Source organism: Vulpes lagopus, chromosome 11 (genome assembly GCF_018345385.1).
Source record: "Vulpes lagopus strain Blue_001 chromosome 11, ASM1834538v1, whole genome shotgun sequence".
Taxonomy (NCBI): domain Eukaryota; kingdom Metazoa; phylum Chordata; class Mammalia; order Carnivora; family Canidae; genus Vulpes; species Vulpes lagopus.
Window position 1 is genome coordinate 46387128 of NC_054834.1, and position 24442 is coordinate 46411569.

Genomic DNA, 24442 nt, shown 5'->3' on the forward strand with positions numbered 1-24442 from the left:
TAGGCACATTTACTTAAACAATAAATACCAATAAATTCCCTTTGTTGTTCTGCCTATCTCAATAAGAAAATTATCCAAACAAATGGAATTGACTGGCCATTTTAGTGGAAATGACTGAACTATTTATTATGGCCAAGAGGAAGCTAACTAATTCAAAATAATGCTCATTATAAAAATCACAAATGAATTTGATAACTTATGAATAACAGAGCAACAAAGGAAATGAAGTTATTTTAGAATATTTTCTTTTAATGAAAAAATGTCTTTCATTCATCCATCTATTAGATTTATCAACTCAACCCCTTGAACATAGTCTTAGGAATTCATAAGATGAAATGGAGTAGCTCATCTAAAGGTTCGAGATTTAAAATTTTAGACACACTTCATACTTGCAACTACTTTTGCGTGTATATCCCAAGAATAATATTTTTATAAAAACAATAAACACCAATGACATTCAACTTATTTAATTGTAGGTATTGGAACATTTTTTGCACTGTTTTAAATACATACACATATTTCACATCTTTAGTATATTCAGAATGGCATCATCTTTTGGAAAATATTTAAATGCATATAAATCCAGACTAAAATTTTCAAAATATTATTATCCAGAAATAAACATTTGTTTTAAATGCACATAAATCTCAACTCTATTAAGTTCTTTTTTTTTTAAGATTTTATTTACTTATTTATGAGAGACACAGAGAGAGAGAGAGAGAGAGAGAGAGAGAGGCAGAGACACAGGCAGAGGGAGAAGCAGGCCCCATGCAGGGAGTCCGAAGTGGGACTCGATCCCAGGTCTCCAGGATCAGGCCCTGGGCTGAAGGCAGTGCTAAACCGCTGACCCACCTGGGCTGCCCAACTCTATTTAAAGTTTTTAATAATATAATTAGTGAACTAATCAATCTCTTCACTTCTCTTCTTGCTACTAGACTTTCCATTTTGTAGATTTGTTTAAAAAACAAGGATTTTTAAACTGTTGATTTAAAGTTTTAAAACTATTAATGAAATTAAGAATTTGATCATTTGGGGTCTTAAGTTGCTTTGGTAATAGTTGACTAATAAACTGGATGGACTTCTTTCATTGCCAGAAGGCTAATATATCTTATACCCATTAGTATTCTTTTCTATTACCATTAATCACAGTAACTGATTTGATATTAAGTCACCTTATCCTGCTTTTAGGAGAACCAATAGCCAGTCATCTTTTCTCTTGTGAGACATGAGTTTTCAGGAAGACAAGTAAAGAGAAATATATAGCCAGGAGAAAATAGTTTAGACAGCTACTAAATTTAAAATTGAGAAAACATTTTTTTAAAACCCTAAGTAGTACAATTTACAATTTCTTCCACCAAATCTTATTGTTAAAAACTTTTTCATGGGCTCTTCACATGATCTTTTAACTGCAGTATTTAATCAGTGCTCATATGAGAACAAAAGCTTTGTTGTCTGTAAGTAATGAAAAAATTCTTTATCTTGGAGCTTAACTCCTCAAAGCACAATTACCACAATATTTTTAAAACAGACTCTGAGCTTATTATACTTGAAACAGCAATAAACTTTTGCTATCAAGAATCAAGATTCTACTTTTCTCACAGCTATGTAATGAAATGTAGGATACGTTCTATATGCAGAAAAATGCAAATAAAACTTTAACAAAACCAACACTTCATATATTTAAAATGTTTTTTTCAAAAATATGTTGTCAAAAACAATTTTTCTAAATCATAACAAAAAATCAAGTAAAAACATATTGATGACTTCCAAAGCCTGACTAGGGATCCTAAAAATTCTAAGATACTGCTAATAAATTAACAACAAAAACAACATTTATTTAGCAGTAATTATTATCTGTACTGAGCTAAGGACTTTTCCTGGATTATCTCACCTCCCAAAGACAGTAATATTATTATCCTCATCTTGCAGATGAAGACGGTCATAACTACAGAGATAACTGCCCAAAGCTACACAATTGCTAAATGCTAGAGGACAGACCCAAACCCAGCAGTAAGAGTTGGTTAAGAGATTATGTTCTCAACAGCTATACTATAATGACATAATGACATTAAAAGTACATGACCTTTTCCTTTTAATTATTTAGTTGCATACCATAATACCACAATTCATGAAGTATTATTTATTAACATTCTCTATCATTATTCAGATTCCTAAGTATCATATTTTCATTTCGGAGTCCTAATTCAGGTGGTTGCTTATAACATTTATCTCTGCAGGCTTTAATTATAATAATTTATAAATACATGTTTATATAAGTATTCAATATAGAAAAGTTATTTATTCTAACTTTTTAAATTCTAATCTACTATTGTAATGAAAAAAAGTGCCACAAATAACCCAAAGCACATGTAATACCAACTCTTTGCTACTTGCTTTTAGAATTAAATGGACTATCCAGTGGTCTAGGTAAATGTAACATAAAAAATAAAATAAAGGTCCACTACAAAGCTAAGACAGCTCAAATTACCCTGTTTTGACATACTGACATGCTCCATTGCTCCCAACTATTTAATTCATTCCAGAGAAAAATGAATTCATCTTTTCAAAAGCATTAGAGCTCTCTGGCTCAATGCCTGGCTAACTCTTGCCTTGATAAGATAGTGTGGAAAAATTACTATCATCATAATCATCATCATCATAATCAATACTTTAAACAACCTTTCCTGTCAGCTGAGTCAGGGTAGGGGTAAATTCTCTTATTATTAAACTAAACTGCCATTTCAAAATTTGATATTTAAAATTAAAGAATAAAATTATTTCAAAAATCTATTAGCAACTGAAATTTCAAGTAAGTTTAAATATAACATTTTGCCCTGTTTTTCTGTTGTAACTAGATGCCTTTGGGGTGTCTACCCAACCAACCCTTCTGAGACCACCCTATCATCCTCAATCTTAGAAGTTCCCCCTTCCCTATAAAAGTATGCACTATGAGTGTTCTGTTTGTGACATTGATTATATTCATTAACACTTATTATATTTGACTACCCATGATATCTTTGATATTCTTAGATTTCTAAGAGTGTTTTGAATAGATCTAATGATCCTTTTCATTCACTGTGTTGGTCATTTAACATAATCTACCATACTCATCCCATTTCTTTAAATGAGCTCTTTAATTTAGGCATATAAATATTTAAATCCATTTCTACTAAGCATTACCAGAATGTGCTCCTACAAACCTTCTAAAAGCTATTTTTTTAATAAAATAACTGACTTTCCTCCTGCTTTCCTCATTTCAATCCCAGAGAACACATTTTCATAGCCATTGTTGTTTTAAAAGTAGTATGGCAGGATGCCTGGGTGGCTTAGCAGTTGAGTGTCTGCCTTCGGCTCAGGGCGTGATTCCAAGGTCCCAGGATCAATTCCCACATCGAGCTCCCTGCATGGAGCCTGCTTCTCCTCTGCCTATGTCTCTGCCTCTCTCTCTCTCTGTCTCTCATGAATAAATAAATAAAATCTTTAAAAAATAGATAAATAAAATAAAAGCAGTATGGCCCTTTAGATTTAGGGAAATCGTCAAAATGTTAAATTGGAAATTAAAAGGAACAAAGCTAAGTATATATTACTTGTCCACCTTTACCTCTTCCCACACTTGATTAACTATGGCCTTTCACATAATCAATCTTAAATATGCCAAATCAGCAAAGATATAAAAGGACGGCATGGAGAGGGGAGGTGGGGAGATTATATAGAAATCCTACAAGTTAAAATGGATGTGTCAAATAAGGACCTATGGTTTCATTCAGAATGAGACAAGAAACCTTGGAAGGTTTTGAGCAGAAGAGTAAGATGATATGATTTATATTTTGGAATACATCTTTTTGGCTGCTCTAGAGAATAGACTATATCTGTGGCACATAAATCAAATGCTGTCATTTCATTTGCTAAGTATGAACTAGGATAGAAAAAGAATTACCCAATAAAGTTTCACTTTTATAAAAAAAATCCTATTATCTGCCATAAGTGATCAACAGATGCCTATTGTTGCAAGGTAATATATTTATTAACAAACAGGACAAATTGTAATTGTCAGATGACTGATTACAAAAAAGAGATTATAGTGCCATAGTCACTAAGATGCAGGCTAGGTTTTAGAAGATGGCCCCAGGCCACCCTCCACCTCTTCTTCTGGAGCCTGGCCCTCCTGCTGTCTCCCCTGAACCTCGCAAGACCTTCTGTGTCTTCTTCCATGATCTTCTGATAATGTGAGATATGCTCTTTTAGGTGAAGAATGACTTTTCAGTTAGGAGGCTGGTGTAGGCAAGTGTCCCATTACTCATAATCCTGATGGTTGATCTACTTGAAAATTTGAGGTAGGGACACCTGGGTGGCTCATCGGTTGAGCTTCTGCCTTTGGCCCAGGGTGTGATCCTGGAGTCCTGGGATTGAGTTCCATGTCGGGCTCCCTGCATGGAGCCTGCTTCTCCCTCTGCCTGTGTCTCTGCCTCTCTCTCACTGTTTTTCTCATGAATAAATAAATAAAATCTTTTAAAAAATAATAAAATAAAATAAAATTTGAGGTAAAACAAAGTTGCTGGTTCTAAATTAATATTTTAAGGTTACTTGCCAGTAAGGAAGATTTCACCTCAGCTACAGCATATATACATATTCCTTTCCTATCATCTACTACCCAGCACTGAAAATACCAAAACTTCTTTAACACATACACAATTAAATGCTGATTTTGTTAAAAGATTTGCATTCTCAAAACTCATTAATCAACACATCACAGGTGCAATTTAGAGTGACATAAAATTTTCTAAAAGACTCAGTTATGAGCTGACACAGTGTTTATTTATTACATTATGATTTCCATAAGGGAATTTGAGAACACTCACATGTTGAGTCATTCTGCTTATCAAGAGATTTGGGATACCTGCTGAAATTATTATTTCCTCTGAGAGCCACTCAGAAGTGAAGGAAAACAATCAAATGGCTTAAAAAGGTATACTTTAAGTTAAAATTATACTTGGAATTGGAACTGTGGGTTCCCTACCTTATGATACCCATCATCTCATGCCCAACCTGCATCCCTCCTCACCTACTCACCAAAACACACACACACATACACACATACACACACTTCTTCCAAAAACAAATCTGATTTTGTTCATTTATCTCAAAGCGACAGTTATTTCAAGGAAGCTGAGTTTGCCTCCAGTCTCAGAGGTTGAGTGAAACTGTTCTAAGCTATTCACCGTGGTCTTGTTACCCTTACCATGGTTTCATCTGGGCATGGCACAAAATCAATTCTGTTCAATAGCACACAAGACTAAATCTGTTGGGATGCCTCTGGCAAGAATTTTCTCACTTTAAATAAGGGCATAAGACAAGGACAATGCTTTTCTCCACCTCTGGACTTTGTCATTTTGCACCATACCTGGAACTAGAACAGCATTCAGGGACCAAGGGCGACCAGTGACAGAGATAGATAAAGTAGCACCTGTCAAGAGATGCCAAGAGGAAAATGGAAATATCCTGGGCTCTAAAGTCAACCCTGAAACTACTCTGATTCCAGAATTCTTGTTTTGTTGAGTATATGAATTATTAAGTTATCTTAGAGTGCTTTTCTATAATTTGCAGCTAAAAGAATCCATAGAGAATTTCTGCTATTTGTGTCAGGCATTTTAAGTTCTTTTTAGTTGAGTTTCTACCTATCAAGTGCACATGAGATTGCTTTACCTTTCCACATATGTTATGAAGAATGCAAAAACAATAAAATTTAAAAGGTCAAAATACAATATAGTGGTTTTATGTATACATATTATGTATACACAATACCTTCACATCATCGTTTTTCCTGTTTATTTGTCCTTATTCTCTTTCTGAGATAAGTGAAGGCTAGGAACATCTGATTCTTTGCTTTTAGAATATTAGCACATAATACAACTCATGGTCAGGCCTTAACTATTGTTTGTTGGACTGAATTACATTTGACCAATGAAAGTGAACAAACTAAATCACACTTTTCTTGGATGTTTTGCAAGGCATACTTAGATACTATGTACTAGAAATGTTGCCTCCTAGAATTTATAATCCAAATAAATATTGAACTGTATTGAATGAGCACAGCAAACACTTTTTTCATATTTCTACTCCTTTCAAAACATAGATATCCTTCAACCCAATTCATTCCCAAATTTGCTGATGATACTTCCAAAGTTTCCGATTGGTGGTTTTTTTTGTTTGTTTGTTTTGGTTTTTTTGCCATCTTCATTCTCCTTGTTCTACCTCTTTTAGTCTACTAAAGTACCTTAATCTAATCTTTTTTTCTTCTGAACACTTCCACACCATTCCAAAAGAATAATCACCCTGAAGCTACAACTTAGACCATGCCACTTCCTTATTCAAAACCTTTCAACAATTTCCCAAATTACCAAAAAAAAACTGAATTCCTTCACTTGCCAATATAAGTCTCCTACAGTCTTACTCCAAAACTATTAATATCCATTACTGATCCTCATGTGTCCTATATTGCTTCTCATTTAGACTACCTATCATGTGTTTTTCTAGAATATGCCCCGTGAAAGACCCACTGTCTTTTGTGCTAGCCATTACTACTCTATTTCTAAAAGAAATGAATCCTAATATATAAAATTCACTTTCTCCTTAGAACTCTCCAAGAAGCTTCTCCAATACTTCCATAGTACTCCCTCTTGTACCATGCTCTAATTTATATAGTAGTTATCTTGTATGTCTTACCTATCCAATACAACACAGCTCAAGGATACTGTGAGTGTGAGATCACATCATTCAAGTACTTCTCCTACATTGTCACACGTCAACGGTAGCAGGATTAAGTTCAACTGGAACACAATTTGGGATGCACAGAGGAGCTTCCCCTCACTTGATTATGTGAGTTTACTAAAAGAAGACATTACTTGGAACATGTTGCAAGGGGAATAGAATCAGCAAGTCAGAACAACTTTATAATGAACATTTTAATTAGTCCTTTTTAAAGCAAACATTTCATTATATTATTCTGTGATTAGAATTTGTCTCTCTCCTACCTCCCATGTAGTAGTAAAAGTATAAAGAGATGTATAACAAGCCTCTTTCTAGTACTGAAAAGGAATGACGTTAAATCAAAAGTAGTCATTCCATGTGACAAAAATAAGTAGGTAAGGATCTGACTTAGGAAACAGAATAATAATAGGAATATACCTGTCTTAGAATAATGTGCCTTCTATTCAAAGACCCAGAATATGCTTAGATAACTATCACTGATATATTTCACACAGGTTTTGATTCTTCAAGAAAATCATTCAATTAATATTAACACTGGAAAATTAAGCACACTGTAAACCACTAGAAGCACTGTTGCTCAATAAGAAAAAATATTTTACAAGATTTAAGACCAAATAAAAACCCTCCTTCTGTTCATTCCAATTATGTAAGTATTGCTACCACTACCTTAGTGAGCATGAGGTGAAGCTGATCTTTCACACCTCCATAAGCCCCTTGGACGATGGCACCACTGGCTGTCAGGCAGATGGATGGCTTTCACTGAGCTGCTCCTGATGCAAATTTCAGAATTCACTTTAATAGTCATTTGAAGTGTCACCATATGAATTATGGACTGAAGCACATTCTGCTTTGCCATTTCCAAAGGAAAGCTCCTTGTGAATATCAAACTAGATGTGGGAAAGGCATTTTCAAGCGGAATGATTTAAACTACCATACCTGGCTTTAGAATGAGCTTTAAAAACTACTTTGTTTCCATGAAGAAAAAAAATCTCAAATTTAAATGACCTCTATTTTTACTAAATGATATATGTATACAAGTAGTGCACATATATATTCACAGCTGTGACTCTTTTTTTCTTTTAAAAGTGCCTTCCTTATATTACAGAACCAAAATTCTGGAAGTCTTTGTGTATACCGCCATGTTAAATAAGTAAGAGGACTCAAAATGAATTGAAGATATGCCTTTTTCCCTAGAAGATTATTTGCTGTACCTGAAATAACATGAAAGTAATTGGAAAACAACATAAAAATAAGTCAACTATATTAAAGAGCCTGATTTGGAAATGTTTTTAGTAACTGTGGCTCTGTGTCCAGCGAGGGGTCCACTCATGAAAAAGGAGATGATATGGACAGGAAGAAACGTAAGACAGCCTAAGTTCATGGGATGATACGAGCAAAGAGCCGCAGCTATCAGCATGTGAGGTGAGGGGTGATTTCTATAAATAAATGCAGTGATTAAATTTCAAAAAGCAGTTCTGGAAGAATTAATCAAGGAATCAATTAATGAAGATCATTGAATACAGAACTCAGCAGCTTAAATTTCATATAATAAGCATTAGTGACATAGTGTAAGTTTTAAAACATGAATACATGCTAATACCACGTTCAAGAAGATTGTGATGAAGACAGAAGGGCCAAATGACAATCGAGTTGGAGATGGGAGATTATTAGAAGTGGGGTGCATAGAACAGACCTGGAACCATGAAGCATGCTGGCAGGTGTTCTATTCATTTAAATAAAAAGAAGTGAAATCCATGGCACCTGGGTGGCTCAGTCAACCATCTCGTTTCAGCTCAGGTCATGATCTCAGGGTCCTTGGAGCCCCCCATGTCAGGCTCCCTGCTCAGCAGAGAGTCCGATTCTCCCTCTCTCTGCCCCTCCTACTTGAGCACTTGCTCTCTCTCTCTCTCCCTCTAATAAGTAAATAATTTATTTTTTAAAAAAAGGAGTGAAATCCTATCAAAAAGTAAATGGAGATGATGAACTTAGGAAAGCAAGCTAAAAAAAAAAAAAAAAAAAAAAACAGTATAAAACCACTGCAAAGTTTTGAAATGGAGAAGTCAGGGAGATTATAGTGAGATTGGTGGTAAGAGATAAGTTGAAAAAATATTTTTTTTAAAGATTTTATTTATTCATTCATGAGAGACACAGAGAGAGGCAGAGACACAGGCAGAGGGAGAAGCAGGCATCATACAGAGAGCCTGACGTGGGACTCGATCCAGGGTCCCCAGGATCACGCCCTGGGCTGCAGGCAGAGCCAAACCGCTGCACCACCAGGGCTACCCTGGAAAAGTATTTTAGTTTGGGATTACTTTTATCAATTACGTAGCAACCAGAAGTCTGCTATATAATTATGTCCTTCAGGGATCCCTGGGTGGCACAGCGGTTTAGCGCCTGCCTTTGGCCCAGGGCGCGATCCTGGAGACCTGGGATCGAATCCCATGTCGGGCTCCTGGTGCATGGAGCCTGCTTCTCCCTTTGCCTATGTCCCTGCCTCTCTCTCTCTCTCTCTCTCTCTCTGTGACTATCATAAATAAATAAAAATTTAAAAAGAAATTTTAAAAAAATATATAATTATGAATTATGTCCTTCATACATCTCTATGTATGTACATAGAAATACATAGAGCTACATAAGTAAATTCAGGATACTTACAAAGTCTTAGTGGAATGTTAAATTCTGTGATATTTACTTTAAACGTTGTGTGAAAAGAAAATAAATTAATTAATCCAACGTGAGGAGGTGCGAATAACCACAATTCCGTCTTGTGTTTTGGATAGAATCTTTGTGGACTCTCCATAAATCAATCCGCATTCTAGCCTCTATTGGCAATGTTTACACCTCAAGTGCACAGTGAAGAATATAATTATTAATCAAAGCCACTTATATTTTTTTAAGTTTGGGAGGTTTTTTTAGTTAACTAAATCTAGTTTTGTGAATGTATTTATGTTTTTAAAACTATCATGAAATAGACCAAGTTTGGTTTTGATGCTTTCTCCATTTCCTTTATGTGAATCTTTTGATTGAAATTTAGTTTATGTACAATGTCATATTAGCTTCAGATGTACAACATAGTAATTCATCAATTTTATATGCTATGCAATGTTCATCATGATAAGTGTAGTTGCCATCTATCACCATACAATGTCATATTAGCTTCAGATGTACAACATAGTAATTCATCAATTTTATATGTTATGCAATGTTCATCATGATAAGTGTAGTTGCCATCTATCACCATACAACTGTATTGACTATATACTCCCTATACTGTACTTTTCATCCCTGTGATTTACTTAATTTATAATCCCTATAATCCGCTAATCCCTTTCACCTATTTCAACTGCCCTCCCAACCCCCTTCAGCAAAAACAAGGCTGCTCTATGTATGTGTTTCTATTTTTGTTTATTCTTTTTTGTTGTTTTTTAGATGCCACATATAAGTGAAATCATATGGTATTTGTCTTTCTCTGTCTTATTTCACTTAGCATAATTACCCTCAAGGTCCATTCATATTGTCACAAATGGCAAGATTTTATTCTTTATGGCTGAGTAATATTACAGTTTATGAGTCTTTGTGAGTGTGTGTGTGTACGTATATGTAACATCTTTATCCATTTATCTACTGATGGACACTTAGGTTGTTTTTATATCTTGGCTACTGTAAATGAAGCTGCAATAAACATAGAGGTGCATATATCTTTTCCAATTAGTGTTTCATTTTCTTTCAGCAAATACCCAGTAGTGAAATTACTGGACTATATGGTATTTCTATTCTTAATTTGTTGAGGAACCTCCATACTGTTTTCCACAGTGGCTACACCAACAGTACATGAGGGTTCCCCTTTCTCTACATCCTTGCCAACATTTGTTATTTCTTGTCATTTTAATACTATTCATTCTGACTGATGTGAGGTGGTATGTCATTGTGGTTTTGCTTTGCATTTCCCCAACGATGAGTGATGTTGAGCATCTTTTCATGTGTCTGTTGGCCATCTGCATGTTTTCTTTGGAAAAATGTCTATAAAGGCCTTCTGCCCATGTTTAATTGGATAATTTTGATTTCTTTGGTATTAACTTATATGAGTTCTTTATATATTTTGGGTATAAACCTCTTATTGGATATACCATTTGCAAATATCATCTCTCGTTCAGTAGGCTGCCTTTTCATCGTTGATGGTTTCCTTCACTATACAAACCTTTTCAGTTTGATGTACTCTATTTTTGCTTTTTCTCCCCCTTGCCTTAGGATACATATTCAGAAAAATGTTGCTAAAGCCAATGTTTAAGAGATTACTGCCTATTTTTTAGGAGTTTTATGGTTTCAGGTCTTACAGTTAGGTCTTTAATCCATTTTGAGTTTATTATTGTGTATGGTATAAGAGAGAGGCCCAGTTTCATTCTTTTCCACGTAGCTGTCCAGTTTTCCCGATATTTATTGAAGAGACTGTCTTTTCCCTGTTGTAGATCTTTGTCTCCTCTGTAGTAGATTAACTGACCATATACAAGTGGGTTTATTTCTGGGCCTTCTATCCTGTTCCATTGATCTATGTGTCTATTTTTGTGCCAGTACCATATTCTTTGATTACTATAGTTTCATAGTATGCCTTGAAATCTGAGATTGCAATACCTCCAGCTTTCTTCTTCTTTCTCAAAACTACTTTGGTTATGCAAGGTCTTTTATGGTTTCATTTAAATTTTAGGGTTATTGGTTCTAGTTCCATGAAAAACACTACTGGTATTTTGATAGGGAGGGCACTAAATCTATAGCTTGCTTTGAGTAGTATATTAAAAAAAAAAGTTTTTAAAGATACATGAAAGGCTCATAACCCATCAGTAATCACAAGTGTTCCCTTTTTTGTCCTACAAGATATAACTGAAATATACTTATGAATGTTCTGAAAATCTACTGCAAATGAATAATTCTTTCTAGTTATATCAGTACCTGACAGTGAGGATGTTACAAAGTCTCATGAAACTTGCTATTCTTTTATGACAGGAGAGTGAATGATACTGGACACTAACCAAGGATCCATGGGAGCAATTCCTTTCAATCTCAACACCAAGAATAGTTGTATTTCTCCCGAATTACTCGTTTATTTCTCATCTTATGCAACCAATCATATCTTCTTTCTTCTGGCTATTCCTGTGGCCCATCTCCAAGACCTTTATAGAAACTCACAGAATTCATATTGTGTACCAACTCTGTACTTGATTTGGATTTTTTTCCCCCTTATCTATTTTCTCTGCTGTATTTTCTATTTATTTTAAGCTATTGCTTATATTTATATGAGCCATTGCAAATTTTCTTTGGAATAGATGAAATTGATAGTTAGGACTAAGTGTTATGCTCAGTCAATAACTTCATATTACCCCTATTTAAATCTCACAGCATCTCTGCAAGAGAGTTTTCATTATCACTAGTAGAGTGGTTAAGAAAAATGAATTTCACCCAGGTACAAATACTTTGGAGAGTAGAGGTATAAGTAGGAAATTCCAAGGTTCTACTAAGGAACATAAAAAAAAAAAAAAAAAAAAAAACCCTAGTCATATCTACAGATAATTGTAGATTAACTAAAGTAGCAAAGAACTATGGGAAATGGATGACCTTAGCCAAAGCTTCTAAAGTGAACACTTGAAGAGTATTGTTAATGTGATCTTTATGATGCCTTTTTGATTCATCTATGCCCTGAGTTTTGTTTAAACAAAGAAATAAAATCTGTTTTAGTTATTTTACTAATTTCCTACTTTAATCCACTCTCTCCAGACTGTCAAAAGAACAATGCTTTACATTTAAAGAAAAAAACACTTTTTTCTCCCAGAAAATATTATCAACTTTGAAAATTCCATAGCTTTTCTTTTCAGTTAATCATTGTAATATGGCCCAGAGGGATAGGGATGCTATGATTTTTTTCTACCTTTAAGAGCATTTACATTTTTGCATTTTGTCTGTTATTTAATAGCATTAAATCACATCTGTTTACATCATAAACATAGTTGATAAGAATAATAATTAGATTCTGGTTCTATCGTGATTATGTAACTTGGAACAAGCTATGAATTTCTGTACCTCAGATAATACATTATAAAAAGGGGGAAAAAATGACAGAACTCCTCAGAGTTGGTGTGAAGATTAAATGAAATAATACACGTAACAAGCGTAGAACAGTGCGTGGCATACATTCAGCTCTTGATAAATGCAACCTGCCTTTAAAAGTACTAAGGCAGTATCATCCATTTTCACTTGATCTTCTGGATTTTCAGCAGAAAATAGGTGAAATGGCACATGAACCCTTGTGGAGAGATAGGCAAGAAAAAGAAACAAAATACTGAAAGCTTCCATTTATAATTCGCCAAAGTAGTCGCCGCATATTATGGCAGTGACTAGAGCCATTGCCATCATTCCTTACTGGTACTTGTGCAGCTTACTGATCACCCTCGCTGATTCCTAGGGGATCAAGTGGTATTTCAGTTTTTGACAGGCCCGAGACAACAGGCTGCCCATTATTAAACCACACATCTGGTCCTTGTTATTAATAACTGGTTGTTTGCAGTATGTGGACAATCTACAAGTTTTCCCACAGGGAGTCAAATGAGGTTGAAATGTGTTAATCCTCTTTTATCCCTATTCACACAGTGATTTACAAGATGGGCTAAGTGTGCCCCTGTAATAACAATTTATCTTTATGATTCTGTGCAAAGTCCAGTGCAAGAAAGCCAAGAACAAGTAGTCCTTTATTTCTTAGATTCACTGCTTTTGGGCTTTGTATGCAAAATCCATTTTTTAAATGTATTTACATACTATGAAAATTGGAAGTAATACAGCTCTGAGTTCAAGGAGTGCAGACACAGAGGGCATGATTTTCACTCTTTAAAGCCATGCTATAATTACAGGAGTGCAGAGTACTAAAGCACAGTTCCAAAGAGAAGCCCAGTGAACACTCTAAACAGAAAAGGGTCAAAGAATTAGGGATTGCTGCCAGCCACAGCCCTCTACAGACCAGCCAAGCTTGACAGTCAGGGTTTCTGCTTCTGTTTAACTTTACTGCCTCTATTTGTCCAGGAAAAAATATATATATAAAGATAAACATGATCAATCCAAGACAAAATTGTGGAAAGAAATCTCACTGTCCTCAGTCCCCCTCCTTTAAGGATCCTTTTTTCCCACACTCAGGAATATTTTTCCCCTTTTATTTTCAAGCAACTAGGGCTTTCCAGGCTCTGATTCCCTTCCCAACTCCAAACCCATCTCTACTTCCCAGGTAAAGAAGACAAATAAATCTAATACCACTGGTGCACTGAATTAGTTTACATAAATGATTTATTTTTCCAAGTATATACAATGGTTCCTCTTTCCCTTGAATTATACTACATCTTAGATTCTCTTTAAGAGTCTGCTTGTTATAGTTATATCTAGTTACTATGGAATCAAGGTCAGAAACTTCTACTAATCTACTAGTCTGCTCCCAAATGATCAGATGCAAAGGATCCAATGCCATTTTCACAATATTTTCTTTGCCTTCACAGAGTCTGAGTTTTTATATTTCTGTTGCAAGCAAGCACATGGTCACTATCTACAAGAGGTCTATGCAAATCAGACATTTCTGGCCTTCCTTATCCATATGTACTCTACCTGGACAGTACATTCACTTACATCTCAATTTCTACAACTTCACACAACCACTTCTGAATTTGTACTAAGGCTGAGATGTTATCAGCATTCTAGATGGCACCTTGTCTTCTCACTCTGTTCTCCAACTGATTTTATCTTACATTACAAATTTATTGCTATCTGATGATTAAGATCCTTGTGAAAAGAATTGTTTTCTTTTCATGATCTATTAAAAAAATAAAAATACAAACCCATATTTAGTCAAGGACTGTCAAAAAGTAAAAGTAATTGTCTTTCTAGATTATTATCTACTATTTTGATTAATTTTAATTAGCAATAGAAACTAATAAAAGCATTAGTTTAAAAACATCTTGATCAAAGGTATTAAATATTGCTCACATGGGGTACCTGACTGGCTCAGTGGGAAGAGCATGCAACTCTTGATTTGGGATCATGAGTTTGAGCCCTATGTTAGGTACAGAGCTTACACAAATAAACAAACAAACTTTAAAAAATAAATAAATATTGCTCACAAGAGGTCAAGGTAACTTAATTTCAAACTACAAATATATAAAGCAACTGGTTAGATTTCAATTAAAAAAATTTTTTGCTTAATTTTCTAAAAGTATCTTAGACAAGGAAGGTGCATTAGTAAAACAACACTGGCAATACATCAATATGCTAATAAAAACAGACATACCACCAATGACAAAGCAATTTATGAACATATAGAACATTTTAATAAACAAGAATATGATTTGGAAAAGCCAATAAAAATACCATATCTGGGGATGCCTGGGTGGCTCAGTGGTTTAGCGCCTGCCTTCAGCACAGGGTGTGATCCTGGAGTCCCGGGATAGAGTCCCACATCGGGCTCCCTGCATGGAGGCTGCTTCTCCCTCTGCCTATGTCTCTGCCTCTCTCTCTCTATGTCTCTCATGAATAAATAAATAAAATCTAAAAAAAAAAAATACCATATCCACTATTAACAACAAGAAAATAAAAGCAAGTATGCATTATGACTAAATATAGTTTAATTTTTATTTTGTACTGATAACAAAGATGAAAGCTGTTTGCCTTCATTTGTATTATTTCCTATACTACCTTCCAAATTTATTTCTGCAGAAGTTGAGATACTTTACTAAGAGAGAAGGGGAAAAGTGTGTTTGTTCATAATTTTGATAAAAACAAGTTAGCTGAAATTATTTTCTTGTTCATCCATAAAAAAGTATGTTTTTGCACCCATCCTCAAGACTAACTTGCAGCTGCCATGGAGAAACTATTTGTAGAAAGTTTAATCTCCTTGGGGCGCAAGGGGGGTTCAGTCAGTTAAGCATCAGACTCTTGATTTCAGGTCATGTCATAATCTCAAGATCATGGGACAGAGCCCCACATCAGGCTCTATGCTGGGTATGGAGTCTGCTAAAGATTCTCTCTCTCCCCCTCCATCTGCCCATGCTCCTTCCCTCTTGGAAGGAAGGAAGGAAGGAAGGAAGGAAGGAAGGAAGGAAGGAAAGAAAGAAAGAAAGAAAGAAAGAAAGAAAGAAAGAAAGAAAAAAGAAAAGAAAAGAAAAAAAGAAAAGAAAAGAAAAGAAAAGAAAGAAGAAAGAAAGAAGAAAGAGAAAGAAAGAAAGAAAGAAAGAAAGAAAGAAAGAAAGAAAGAAAGAAGAAAGAAAGAAAAGAAAGAAAAGAAAGAAAGAAAGAAAGAGGGAGAAAGTTTAATATCCTCAAAATATCACATAACTTACTCAGAAAATGAATTTCTAGATTCCAACCTCCCTTATTCAAGACTTATTATATATAGAAGTGCTCTGAAAAGTTACGAGTGTAATACTCACAGAACAGGTATTACTAACACATTAGCATATACAGAAAGTGGATATACATATGAGAGTAGGTAAATGATCAAACTTTAAAAATAATTCTATGTAAGTAAATCAATCAATCAATAAATAAATTCAGTGTAATCTGAAAAGCCACATTTCAATTATAAGATCAGGTCAAAAGAAAGAAATCATACACATTTTTATATAAAATATTAATTGAATTCTTCTAACTATTGATAAACAGAAATTATTTAAAATGCATATTTCTCTGCATTTTATGTATTATACTATATATATCTAAAGTTATTGTTTGCATCATTACCTATTTCAGTAGTAGGTAATTTTTTTAATTTCCTTATGGAGATTTCCTTTTTTTTTTTAAAGATTTTATTATTTATTCATGAGAGACACAGAGAGAGAGAGAGAGAAAGGCAGAGACACGGGCAGAGGGAGAAGCAGGCTCCCTGCAGGGACCCCATCTGGGACTCGATCCGGGGTCTCCAGGATCACGCCCTGGACTGAAAGTGGCGCTAAACCATTGAGCCACCAGGGCTGCCCGATTTCCTTTAATATAATAGACAGTGCTAAGAAATACAGCGTTATCTAGATTCTCTTAATAATAAATGCTTAAATCATTTTTATAGATTTTTGCATATGCAAAGTTGATTCCACTTATATAATTAAACAGCAGAAATAACATTTCATCCTTTTTACTATGACAAGATATTTTAAAAGTGTATTTAATGACTTGAACTTAAGTTTAGAATAAGTACTTTACATCAAATGGCTACTTTTCAAAATAATATATAATTTTATTAAGGAAGATAAAATTGGTAGATTATATAAATGTGCCATTCCAAATCCATTCTTCCAATTTTGTTTTATTATATAAATTAATACATTTGCATTGCAGATATCTAAAATCACACATACTCCAAAAGCTATCCAAACACTTTCACCATTTTATAAATCCCTCTTAAACTATTAATTCATTGGATTGCACTCCTTGTTCAAATCCTTTTATGTTTTCAATTACTACAATGCATTAGGTGACTTGCTTACATTACTATAAATGTCACCTATAAAATATGAAAGATAACACTTAAAATTACTGGAGTTGAAACAAATGACCGGATATTTGAAAACTGACTGGTGTTAATTAAATAAAAGCCCTACTCCTGTATGACTGCAACTACAAATTGTCCACTAGCAGTAATTTATCAACAGTCATGACAATTTATCCACATCAAGTTCACTGTGTTCCAAACTTTAAAATTACTAAGTCATGATGAAGATGAGGAGGGCTTGTTCTGTCCTAAGGCATTTAGAAGATGAAATTGGGACGTCTGGGTGGCTCAGCAGTTGAGCATCTGCCTTTGGCTCAGGGTGTGATCCTGGGATCCAGGGATCGAGTCCCACATTGGGCTCCATGTGGGAAGCTTGCTTCTCCCTCTGCATGTGTCTCTGCCTCTCTCTTTCTCTCTGTGTCTCTCATGGATAAATAAAGAAAATCGTTTTTAAAAAGTTGAAATTTACCAATCGTTAACTGCAAGAGAACATTCTAAATCTTTATTGTTTCACCAATCATAGAAATATTAAAACAGTAAACAATAGATTTGAACGCTGCTGCAAATTCTACATTGTTACAGAATGGCTTCCATATAAAACCAGTTAAATTCAGTCTCTAGTCCTATTAGTTTTAATCATGGGTTATCTTTGAAGATACTAAGTATCCTAAATATTAGATTCAAAATATATCGAATACTTTGAGCCATCCCTAATATAGTGACTTCAGCTACTTTATTTTCAAGCAATACTGACTATCCTAATCTACAAAGGGTACGTAATCTTCTTGGCAATCTTAAAATTGAAATTCTGCAAAAACATCATCATACATAAACAATGTCAATATTCAGGGGAGGGGAGCTTATCTCCAACTGTATCTGTGAACACCTCCTGACCCAGGACTGTTTCACATTCCTCCTTCTGTTCTTCCTAAAACCTAACTTAATAAGGCCCTGAGATGCAGCATGTAGTCAAAGATTAGCTGAATGGATAAATGACCATTAAGAAATATTTCATGAGCCACTTGAATTAGATTTTTGTGTTTTACTCAGGATGCCAAAGAAATAAATGTGAGTCATATGTGCAACAGATATCTCTAGGCATTAGCAGTTTTCTCATTTAGCAACTCTCAAAGTTATTTCACGGCCTCAGAAAACTAATGTTATTCGTGTGCTAAATGTGCAGTTATCTACAATGCTATGTCTAACTCTGCTCCTTTATGTCCTAGGCAGAAAAGGTTAACAGAATGCAAATCAGAGAGAGGTAGTTATGTAAGGATGACATTAATACATACACACAGTCTATACATATATGTGTCACATCTACATTACATGTGACCTTAAGCATGTGTGTTTCCCTACTAAAAGGTGGTACAGTATTAATTTAAGCGGACTATTCAAGGTTAGTTCACAGAAAATCTATAGTGTAGAAAATCTATAGTGTAGAAAATGCTCTTTTACCACACTCCTTCATACATCTACCATATGCTTTACTCATTTTCACATGCCAGTCAATCACACCCTACTAAGATTTAACTGAAAATTCTTAACCTGAAGAGCAAGGTAGAAAGTGTCTACTTTCCCATCAGTTGATTCCTCCATCATTTCTAGAATGTAACCCTGGATAGAGAAGATACCCAATCTTGGTTCAGATTCTCCCAGAAGCATATCTTGAGATAAGCACAGAAACAGCTGTTTATTTGGGAACTGATACCAGAAAATACCAATAGGATGAGGGGAGAAGAAAGCCAATAAAGCTTTTAATATCAAACCAATTACATCTGTGGGCAACTGGCACTAGTCCCACTGGACACAGTGTAGAACATGTTTCAGAATTATTCCAGCCAAGGAGTTAGAAAGCTAAGGTATTTATCTAACAATTTACTCAGTGGCACCTTTGGCTTGCACCCCAAGACCTGGGGAGCCCCTGAGACTAGAGGGTAAGGAAGGGGATAGGAGCATGCCTATGCTTCAGGCAGAGCATATTCAGAGAGAATAGCCTAGAGAATATGGACAAAGCACTGAACTGATCTGTTAGTATAAACCATCTACCTATTCTTCTATGAAAGAGTGCTTTTTCTTCAGCTCCATAGGAATTGAGTCCATGATAACTTAGTCAAATTAGACTACTCAGACTCAGTTGCAAAGAGTTATTTGTGAGCATAATAAAGACAAAACCGATGACTTGACTTACTGCTTAATAATTCAGGATTCGGAAGAAAAGTAAAAGAAGAATTGAAAACTGCTAATGAGAAGTGAAGAAGGGAACTAACAATTAATGGGCACCTAAACTGTACTAGATGCTACAAAATGATTCTTACAAATTCAAACAAATTAAATGGAAAGAATTTAGGAGCTTCTTGAAGAATTGGAGTCACAAAGAACAGAACCCAAACATCATCTTTGCACTTGTAAGACATATTACCAGGATAAATATTTAATTTGCCAGAAACTTAGTTTCTTAGTTCCTAAAATTCATACATACACACATATACCCTTACAGACACACACATACACCATTAGCATAGCTAACATGAGAACAGCCAGTGCTTAGTGCTATTAGTTTTGTACCTTACACAAATAAGACTATTGAGTCTCATAATGGTTGAATGACTTGCCCAAGGTGACTCAGCCATTGAGGAAATAAGCACAGGATTGAAGGCTGACTCACTATTCATCCAAGGATCTTGTCTTCAAAGATGGACCAACAAACGGAGCCAAAATGAAATATTAAGTTTTCATGAAGTCACAAAGTCAAAAGGATGAACAATTTTTTAACATTTAATACCTCATTTTAATAGTAAATATGGCCTAGATTTTACATTAAACTTGGGCTAGCATAAACTCTCATTATAACAGATATTTTAACTGAATGTATAAAATGTTTTTTAACATAGCAGTGACTTACTTGGGTAGTATTCAACTAACCAAAATTCCTCGTTACTGAAATATATCTGTCAACGCCCTTAGAAAAATGAGGGGAACCTCATGAACAATTAATATCTTGCATACAATATTAAAAAACAAATATTATCACCACAAAGCCCAAAATATATCCTCTATGAATTCATCCATTTCTCACTTTCTACAGTGAGGATTCCTATTCTACATGATGATCCTAAGGTCCTGAAGTAACAAATATAGATTCAATCACTATGAACACAAATGCACATGGTGCATTTGATAAGCCACTTAACCAGGCTTAATATGATTTATTTAAATGTCAACTAGCATGGCAATTTGTTTAAATATTCATTTCCTTATCTTCAGTCACCCAAAACACCTTACTTTCCCAGGATACTGGTAAACTGGCATTTGTTCTTTTAATTTTCAACAAATACATGTGTTTTGCCTTTAAAAAGAAGTTGCATTGAGATATTACCCTCTGAGAAACATCCATATCCCTTTAAATTACTAATATGAGACCAAAGAGGAAGTCCAAAATTGACACCCAACATAAAAGCCCCTGAGCGTAAGGACAGGAGGTGGTATTGGGAGCTAAAATGGTGAGGAAGAGAAGGAGAGTATTGGCCAGTGCCAAATGGGGAGGAGATTTTGAATAGGACCAATAATGGATCTTTTATGTAATTAAAATAGAACATTAATACCAAACTGAACTTCAAGGAAATATCTCAATTGAGTTGAGCCTAGTTAGTATACATAGGTTATTTAAAGACAAAAATATATGGCATGTGATACATGAAATGACTATTCCAGAAAATACTAAATTCAATGAAACATAAAATGTGCCTTTTAAGTAATGAATCAGATAGCCGGAGGAATTTCAGAACTTCGACTAGGCAAAGCAGTCATGCTACAGATAAAACACAGGAGCAATATTTTGCTAGTAATAAATACTCTAGTTTTGAAACTTAGTTCTAATCTTGTGACATGTATACTAGTTAGGTTAAAAATATATTAATTACAAAAACGTTGGGTCATGCTACACAAACACCACTACTAATCACAGTTACCTGTTCAAAGTGAGTATTTTCCGTTGACAACGTCATTTTGCCTAACTACCTGTTAACATATTCAAACCAATTGTCTATCAACTCCAACTGTTTGAAGAGCATAAAATTCCCAGTAGCAGGTGAACACCTTCACAAGGCGACACTGACAAGCAGTTAAGTAAATAGGTGCAGGAGATTTTAAGTTTCTGATGTGCTTTTTCTACCAACTTGGATACGTTTGCAAATTTGAGGAGCAACCCCTAAAGGGAAAAAAATGAAAATTATATGGCACCGACACTGCGTGCCATTTGCATGTGCGGTACCCCTCGCAGCAGCCTTACACACACCCTAGGGAAGCGTAGACAGACAAAAGAGTATCAAATAAATGCAATGAATGCATTGCAAGGATAAGAAAGTGAAAAGGAAGAGCTCGTCTGTGGCAGTTGCTCTATACAGTCAAAATGGAGAGACACATCCAAGAGTCCCTTCACTCCCTCCCCCAGGCTCTGGCTCCCTTTTTATTCTGCTCTTTCCCCCCGGGAGCGGCATCTGTGCCAGCCGGACTGCCAGAGCAAGCCTGCCCCGCACCACTCACCTGTCGTCGTTCTGCCATCCTTGGTCCCCCAGCAGCAGATCCCGAAATCGGTACCTGGGAGGCAGAGGGGGCACTTCGCTCTCCAAATCAACCATCCTTCCTCAAAGAGTGGGAAACATAAAAACGACGGATGGAGGAGGGCGAGAGAAAGGAAATTCTGCAGAGTGGGGGGGGGGGGGAGGACTAACAAGAAGAGGGGGCCCCCTGGGGGTCGGGGAAGGGGAGGGGGCCTGGGCGGGGGAGGGGGCGGCTCGGAGCCGGAAGCTGAGGCTGAAAGGGGGCTCCTCCTCTCTCCAGAGGGTGTGATGGGGATGATGCAAACCGAGCCCAGGAGCAAAAGTCTGGCTCTGACAAGAATCTACGCTGCCAAGGAACCGCCCCCAGGCTCGGCACCGCCTCTGGTCCCCAGGACTCGGGGGAGGCGGGAATGCAAAAGTTACTTCGCGGGAGAGGGAGAAAAAAAAAAAAAAAAAAGCCGGACACGCGCGGTACCTCGAAAGAGGGGAGGGGGCGCGCGCGGCGCGCTGGGAGGCGCTTTCCCGCGAGGCGGCTGGAGGAGCCTCCTCCGGGGGCAGCCCCGGCAGCGGGTCCCCGCGCGGGCGCGAGCGGGCCGCGGGCTGGGTCCCCGCCGGAGCCTTCGCAGCTGCCGCCGGGGGCCGAGCCAATGAGACTCCCCCTCATTAGCATAACACGTGACGGCACGGAGGCGCCTTGGGACAACCAATGGGGGCGAGCCTAATTAGCGGGTTCCCGGGCTCCAGACCCTTCCCCGAGGCGGGGGCCGCGTGCGGTCGGGGTCGGGGCGCCCCCGGGCCCCGCGCGCCTCCGCGGCGCTCGCCCTCCGCCTGGGCAGCGCGGTGGGAGGTGCGCGGTCGTGGAGGGGGAATCCCCGCTCCCAGCCTCAGGAAAACCCACAGTCTGAAAGGAAGGAAGGTGTTTTCCCGGATTCTGGAAAAGAATGAAGGGGCTGAAGAGAAGCACGCAGGGGATGGCTGGGAGAGCACCCCAAGGGCGGGAGGACTGTGCACTAGCGGCGTCAATCAAACTGCTGCTGCTGCTTCGCGTAGCGCTGTGGGCTCCCGGGCTGCACGGCCTTCGCCTCCGGAATCCCCCTCTTAGAGGCCCCCCGCCGGGGGAGGCAGTGAACCCCGGAGTCCACAGGGGGTTTTTCAGGATCAGCTGCTGCTCATGGGAACCTCACCGGACGAGCCCTAGTTCTGTGTGCGCGTCCTGTCTTCTGCCAAGCCCTGATTTCCTCGGGGTGAACCGCAGGCACTGTGGGTACTTAACCACCTGCGAGGCCCTGGGCCTGGAGACACAGACTTTACCCTCCACCCCACCCCACCCCGTGTCCCCCATGCCCTCGGGAACCTCATACTTTGCTTAGAGTTGAAGTGATCCCTAAATCGAGACACAGTAATCAAACAGCAAATAAGAAGATTTGGAAATCCCTGGGAGGTAACAGAGTTATTCAAGGAGGGGTCAGGGAGGACTTGACAGTGAACCAGACCTTCTATATTCGTTTGCAACGTGTTTCAGGTAAGGAAAGAAAGCAGTGAAGCCAGCAGAGAGCATAGTGAAGAGTAGGAGCATAGTGAAGAGTGAAGAGTGACTTGGGGGGAAAAAAAATGTTGGGTTTATTCAGAAGACACGGATTAAATTTTGGTATGGTTATTTCTCGGTGAGGTTACATAGTGGAGGGCTTAGACACAAAGTTGGAAATGCAAGAAGAAATCAGCAAAAGGATAATATCATATAAAGTAGGATGAGTACCTAAACTTGAAGAATCACAGTGGAAATTAAGTAGTCATACCCTATGTCTCAATCTTCCAAATCCAACCTGTCTCAAATGGCTTATCCTTTATTAGATTTCCCGATTCTTCCAGCTAATGATGATGCCTTTCTTCCTTTGAACGCTTCATACCTTTGTGATACTTTGCTTTTTAGTATTTATTATATTCTGGTATGCTTCCCTGCCTGTTGCCTATCTTTCTAACACAGTACCTTCAAAATCACAAAATCTCAGCAAATCTGTGTTGAGATGCATTAAAGGCTTTAAACCTAGAAAATGAATAATTGTCTCACATTTGCTATAGCTCCAGCATTATCTATCTGTTTGACTTTCTTTGGTATGAACTTTAGCAACCACTTTGCCAAATGAGTTATATCACTACATTGTTAATGGGGGGAGGGGGTATGGGCAGAAAATACCTGGTTTATATTTTGGAGCTTATCATCTGCCATTAGGATAAGTCTATGAAGTTTAATTTTTTAATATTCCAGGTAAATATTTTTTTTATTATAATATTCTGCCTTCATGCATCTGGGATAAAATTAAGTAGTTAATATCACTAACAGACTCCAAAAAAAGGCACTAAGAAAGAAAATAATTAGCTATTGAGTGTTAGATTCCTGAGAAGCTGGAGGTTAGAGAATAAAGCAACAACATTTTACTTTTAAAAAAGCTACACACCCTTATTTTATTGCTACAGTCTTAATTATCTGGCCCCCAAGTGTCCAGGTAACATTTTAAGAGGAAGTAAATGCATTAAAAAGAAAAAAAAATTCAAAGAAATAGTAAAAACCTGCTCAGCTAGCAGTGTCATAGCCCAGATGTTAAGGATA

General features: G+C 36.7%; 1 protein-coding gene across 14 annotated transcripts in view; it reads right to left on the reverse strand.

Moving 5' to 3' along the window:
• Window positions 1–24442, reverse strand: part of KCNT2 (potassium sodium-activated channel subfamily T member 2) — a 409501-nt gene that overhangs the window by 353688 nt on the left and 31371 nt on the right. For 9 of the 14 annotated variants that reach the window (XR_005990686.1, XR_005990687.1, XM_041774260.1 and 6 more), the window contains exon 1: window positions 21818–22300. The exons of 2 other annotated variants lie outside the window; for them this stretch is intronic. Coding sequence is in view for 9 of the 12 variants with exons in the window: in XM_041774260.1 (XP_041630194.1) it covers window positions 21818–21912 (95 nt within the window). In the remaining 3 variants the exon portion in view is untranslated. 3 more of the 14 variants (XM_041774248.1, XM_041774249.1, XM_041774256.1) reach the window with 3 other exon arrangements.